A 6,445-nucleotide genomic window follows, 5' to 3' on the forward strand; every position below is an offset into this window, starting at 1 on the left:
AGAACGTAAGAACAAAACACAGGGATGTTTTAGTGTGCACTAATTAAAATTTGTGCTCTGGGTTGCTTGACAAGGGGTTGATATTATATATAAAAATCTAGGGACACAGCTTTTATTCCAGAGTCTAACCACGTGTTCTTTCATAGTGTTTAACAACTGTCTCGCTAGTGCGCTGTTGACATTTTGCAAATCTAAGCGTTAAGTTAGTAGAGGGAGGATCTGAAGAGGAAATCGCTTTGGGGTTCCAGAGGCAAGGGTTTCTACAAAGTTTGGCACTATTTACAGTGAAGTTTTGCCACAGCATAGTTGTAGACAACTTTTTAAGGATGTAAAGATCCATGGGGAAAAAAAAAAGCCTTTAGTCAAAGGAAAGGAAGAGAAAGGTTCCTCCTCTGCCGATAGATCAGCTAACTAGAAATTACCGGGCATTTCTGTTTGAAGGAAATATTAAACACAGGTTCAAAATTAGTTTTTTAGAGCGTTGAGCAATTCAGGATGAGGTGATCCTCTGGGGGAAAGCAGCTGGCACATGTGCTGTGTGTGCAGTGCTCTCCAGCAGTAAGGCCGCCTCGGGCTCTGATGGGTGTCCCTGCTTCCCCGGCGTGGTTTTGCTGCGCGCCGCTCAGCGCCGTGGGGAGAAGCAGTGCAGGTCCCACGCTGTGCGGGTGTCCTGCCAGGCCGGCCTTGCCCTGCTGTGGGTCAGGAGCGTGGTTTCTGTTGGGCATTGCCTTTCCTTCTTGTTTCCTTTCTTCTTCTCCTTCCCCTGCCCTGAGGTCTTTGGGGTTATATATTTGTAGCTCTCTGTTATTCAGCTACTTAACTCTTTCCTTTCTAGGTTCTTCTGGTTCTTTTAACCTCCCAAATTCTGGGGACATGTTCATGAACATGCAGAGTCTGAATGGGGATTCTTACCAGGGGTCCCAAGTCGGAGCCAATGTGCAGTCACAGGTAGGAGAAATGCCCCACAGCAGGGCCTTTCTAGCAGGGTAGGGTTTGGGCTAAAAATTCCACCTTACTCTGGCTCTATTGAATGGTCTGTGCCTCGCTGCAGAGTGGAGGCTGCATATTTCTGAACGTGACCTATTCTTACCCCGGCATTGAATTTCACAAATACGAAGGAAAGAGTGATTTTTTCTGATTGAAACTTGAAGCTTTGTGAATGCATTCGGCTCTGGCTTGAGCTCATGGAATGGGATTGGGTGCATCTGACTTCCACGGACGCTGTAAATCCAGTGAATTTTCTTTTTTCCTTTTCTTTTTTCTTTTTTTCCCTTCTTTTTTTTTTTTCTTTTTTTTTCCCCTTAAAGTCTTTGTTTCATTTATCAGACAAACCTTTATTTCTGTATTTGTTTGAATGTCAGAACGCATCTAACTGAGCTATTAAAATACGAGTTATTCTCAGTCCCTTTTCCAGTCCTTTCACACAGGGCTTTATATGTTCCATCATCTTTCCCCATACGTGCAAGTACATCCAAACATACGAATGTGCACAGCGCTTTGCTGCAGACACTTAAGAAGGACCTGCGGGATGCACTGCTGTGAGGAAGTTATTGTTTGGCTGGTGTGAGAAGCAGAGATGTATGGCTTTTAACATGCAGGGATTTGTTGAAATTCTGCCAGTCATTCTTGATTGATAAATTTGTCTTTCATAGAAGACGCTAAACCCGTTTGGCTCACATAATTCAAAATGTTGCCTATTGTAAGTGATGATGTTTTAATAGATTTGGAATGATGAATTTTGTTTCCTCTTACTTTAAGGTGGATACCCTGCGTCATGTTATCAATCAGACGGGAGGATACAATGATGGCTTGGGAGGAAATTCACTGTACAGTCCACATAATTTAAATGTGAGTACCCAGGGGAAGAGTAGTTTGGAGGGCCATAAGCACGGTGTCGGGTAAATGTAGTCATTAACACACGTATTAATTTCTCTTGTGATAGCATATTTTAACATTGCATCATTGGAGATGAACTGCAAAACGGCCCTTGATACGGCTGTGAGTCTTGGTCATGTAGGAACAGAGAAAATTCCTAGAGCCATCACTATAAACAGTTGGAATTTTTATATTTTTCAGCCTTTAAAAAGTGATAGCCTTGGAGAGAAGGCTCTTGTTCTTTGCAGAGGTGGTCAGATAACCGCACGTGTATTTGTCATTGCCTGCAATCTGACATCAGGACTGCTGTTTTGATATACTTTTAGCCATTTCAAGGGTGCACATTTTTCCTGCGTTTGAGAAGCAATTTTGGCCTTGTTACTCAAACGAGAGAAGTAGGTCTGGCAAAGAGGTGCTGGTGAGTTGAGGGATGTTAGACCGGGTTGTGCCGGGTGCTGTCAGTGCAGCCCTGCTGTGGCTGCTGGGATCGGTTGGTGCTCGGAGCGGCCGGGCCCTGCAGTGGCCAGGATAGCTGAGGGCCGCAGCTGTTCTGCTGCGTGAGAGCCCGGGACCGAACACCTCCCAGGGCAGCAGGCTGTGTGCTGAAGGCTCCGCTGCAAATTGTGTTCAGCTCTCGTATTCAACTTCCTCTTCTCATTCGCCGCTTTGAAAACGAGTGCTTCGTTTTACTAAATGCTCCGTATTTGCTTGCCAGGCGGCCTTCATTTGTTTTCCTTCTTATTCACCAAGTTTAAAATGACCGCAGAGGGAGCGCTGGGCAGGCAGTGCTCCTCCCGCCCCGGGGCGGCTCTGTGCCACCGCCCACTGCTGCGTTGGTGCCCGCGGTGCTGCGGCTCAGGCGCTGTGCAGAGCATCTCTGGGAAGGGCTCAGCCACGGGGATGTGAGCTTTTCCTCTTCGAGGGTTTCCACTTGCCACGAGAGTAAATATTAATGATTTAAAATGTGATTGAAGATGTTCAATTGTAAAGGGAAAAAAGTACCATTAAATACTCAAATCTTTTACATTTGAAATGTCAAATCTTTCTTTTTGGGTTTATAAATAACTCATAATAACCCACAACAAACCATATAAAAAGCCTTTTAGTTGCATTTCTCCTTTTTCATTTAAGTGTTTTGAAATGCTTCAGAGAATTTGCGATATCCTTATCAACATGATAAAATATGAAACTGTGATTGCCTGCAGCATTTTACAGACATGAATTCCATCTTCACTGATGAGGCCTGATAAGGCGCTGTTGTATAATACAGTGCATAATCTCAAACCACCAGAGTAAGGATTAATTTATTTGAAAAAAAGAATGCTTGCTGACAACCTCTCCTCCAGCTGCCAAGCTGAGTAAAAATATTGTACATTTGTTGTTTATAAATTTGGATAAAAGAGGAATGATGTTTACTTCAGATGGAATATCTTTAGACTCATATCTGCACAAGAGTTTTTCTTTCTCTAAGTAGATTTTCATATCCTTAAAAAAAAATAATATAAAAAAAGCAGAGGTGCCTCAGCACGCTTTGTGCATTGCCAGCCCGCGTCTGAGCAGCTGAGCATCTTAAACCATGTGGTGAGGTTTCAGCCTTAATGCGATCGCAGGTCGGTATTGCCATTAATTTTCCTTAAGGGAGCACAGACTCAAACCTTGGAATTTGTCACGATAAGGGCTTCTCTGTTTGCTGTTTTTCATCCACACAGCAGACAATCACCAGGCGGTGCTGCGGGGCGGTCCGGGGCCCAGCGTCAGCACAGGGCAGCCCCTGGGCCCAGCCAGGCGGAGCGGCCCCGCGAAGGCTGCGGGGTGCCGGGGGGGCAGCTGCCCCGTCACTTCCACTCAGCCTCCCCCCAGTCACGAGCACCGCGCCGCCCTCCTCCTGACTGACACCAAAATACGTAGCGACAAGCTGTCTGCCACAGCAGAAATCTGATCGGACATTGATTTCAGCAATTGCCTCCATGGGCCGAGACATAAGGCAAATTTGTTTCTGAGCACTGCTATTGCTGATGCAGGCCTAATGCGGGGAGGGCCGGCGGCGAGCGGGAGCACGGAGCGGCAGCCCGTGTGGGGCTGCACTTCGGGTAATTGGCGGAGGGGTCGAGGGCCCCTTCCTGCCCCTGCCTGCGCTGCTGCGTGGGCTTGGGTGGACCTGGATTCTGGTGTAGAGAAAGGCAACTCCCAGCTCTGGAGCTGAGAGGAGAGATGCGTTAAGGGCTGCTGCCCCAGAGCCGCTTTCTCAGGAGAAATAACCTGAAGCATCGGCTGAAGGGGTGCTCCTCATTAAGAGCGAGAATGGAGATGCAGGAATCCCAGCATTGCTGTTGTGGTCGGCCCCTGGCTGTGGGACGCTTCTCTCATCAAAGCGCCTCACGCGCAGCTCGGGTGGTTTTCTCACAAATTCTGCAACCAGAGGGAGTTCAGGATAAGCTCTTTCCCAGAGCATCTCCCCCCCCCCCCCCCATCTCTGGCCTTGCCACTTTGTTACTTTCAGTGCACTATGTAATTAATATGCGTAATTGCATCAATTGAATTGTTTTTCCCTTTTCAGGCTAATGGAGGCTGGCAGGATGCAACTACTCCATCTTCTGTGACTTCCCCTACAGAAGGGCCGGGAAGTGTGCACTCTGATACCTCTAACTAATCTCCTAGCAACACTTTTTCCCTGAGCTGAGATGCCTTGATCAGCGCATTCAGAGTCGCAGGAGAAAAAGGAAAGAATTTTTTTGTAGCCAACCACCTACAGCTTTACTGTAAAACCTTGTCTTACTAGAAAACTTGGTAAATCTGTTTTTTAAAGGTATCATAATCATTTGTATTTATACTTAAAACACACAATGTTAAAAAGCACTTTATCCAATTGGGCCAAGATTTAGCATTGTTTATAGCCCTGTAACTATTTTATCATAATTTATTATCGGCGATTTTAACAGTGTCGGTCTAACAGTTGCCAATTGCTTGGCCTTAAGGGTAAAAGTACAGTACAAGCTTAACCTCGATAGCAAGAATGGGCACAAAGAACACCTCACCTGAATCTTAACTGCGTGCATATTTTCGCGGAAAGTCAAAATGAGTTACAGACTTGGATTGTGTTTAACCTTTTCATCTCTCTTATAGAGTTGGAATAAAGAGATCTGTTTGGTTATTTCAGTTAACAGCGGTTGTGTTTAAGAATCCTTATTCGTCACATTTTTGTTGTGATCTGTTGCTTTATAAGTTAGGTTGGATACCAGGAGCATCTTTCCTTGCTAACCGCCAGGACCCCCCGCCTGCTCTCTGTATTTCGGCAATGGACTCAGAGTGTTCTTAAGAGGTGAAGATATTGCTGCTTCTTTCAGTGAGCCACCAGCTGGGTTTTACAGTGTGAGTAGGTGCTGTGCGGCTGCCGAGATTGGTTACTTCTTCTGGGCAGCCAAACAAACAAAAACAGAAAGGAAAAGCGAAGGAAAAAGCACCGTTATATGGATTGTTGTACATAGTGTAGCAAAAGAGTATTTATACATCTCACCAATCAAAACACAGCTTTATTACCTCATGCGAACTCATACGAACCAATAGACTTTCAACATGTTCTGTAGCTTAGAGTGCTCACTTACTACCTCTGAACGATACTCACGCTGTAGTTTGTCTCTTTCTTATCTTTTTGCATCTTGTAACTAACTCTTTGTTTCCCTCATAAATTGTAATGTACATTGTAATCTTTTAAAAGAATCAGGGTTGCGTTTGCAACTTTTAAAAGAGCTGAAGTGGAAACATTGGGTCTTAGGTTTAACAGGACAGTGAAACTGTTGTAAATACTGAGAAACATTTTGAATGTTCTTCATCTTGTTACTAATCCACGCAAAAAATACAACTAATTGTAATGCATACAGACTTCAGTATCAGTACTGTATATTCACCCTGTGTAACAGGGGGCCCTTTCTTTCTCTCTTTTGTATTGTATGCGATTCTGAAACTGATTGAGTCATGAAAATAATTTGTGGCAGTGATTCTAATGTATTAAAACGTTTCGTGTTACTTTCTAACTGGATTACACCCTGGATTGAGAAGTCTTCCTCGTGGTAGTTATATGTAGTTTCAAACATGAATAAACTTTTTGCTTTCATGATCAAATTTTGATGTAATTTCTTCCAGCTCAGTTTAAGTCAGGCCTGAGCAGAGCGAGCTGCAGAGGTGCAGCTGCCGTTGCAGGAGTTCAGCGCGGCTCAGGGCGGGCGGAGCGGCGCGCAGGAGCTCAGTGGCAGTGAGCTGTGCTGGGGCTCAGAGCCCCGGCCTCCACCTGTGTGCTGTGCTGTGTGGGAGCGGAGGGAGAGAGGGGCTGCGGAGAGGGGCAGTCCTGGAGATGCACTTAAGGAGCGCCATCGCATTCACTCTTAATTACCGCTTCGTTTAACGTTGACTTTGAAACTACAACCTCAGCTAGCGAGTGTAATGCGATTATAAAAATATTTTTCTTTATTAAAAAAACTTTTTTGGAAGGGCATATATATATAAATGCTAATTTTAAGTCTTTTTAATAAAGTAAAGGTCAATAACAGGTAATAGCCTATTTACCATATCTCAA

General features: G+C 44.9%; 1 protein-coding gene across 3 annotated transcripts in view; it reads left to right on the forward strand.

Moving 5' to 3' along the window:
- PBX3 (PBX homeobox 3) overlaps positions 1-4,525 on the forward strand; it is a gene marked incomplete at both ends in the record, with an annotated part of 92,214 nt that extends 87,689 nt beyond the window's left edge. For 2 of the 3 annotated variants that reach the window (XM_079544864.1, XM_079544865.1), the window contains 3 exons: positions 836-948; positions 1,759-1,848; positions 4,433-4,525. In XM_079544864.1, the coding sequence (XP_079400990.1) occupies positions 836-948; positions 1,759-1,848; positions 4,433-4,525 (296 nt within the window). Of the gene's footprint in view, positions 1-835; positions 949-1,758; positions 1,849-4,432 lie in introns of those variants that run through there. The other variant, XM_079544866.1, reaches the window with a different exon arrangement.
- Between the last annotated feature and the right edge of the window lie 1,920 nt (positions 4,526-6,445).

Source organism: Tetrao urogallus, assembly GCF_951394365.1.
Source record: "Tetrao urogallus genome assembly, chromosome: 19".
NCBI classification, from domain to species: Eukaryota; Metazoa; Chordata; class Aves; order Galliformes; family Phasianidae; genus Tetrao; species Tetrao urogallus.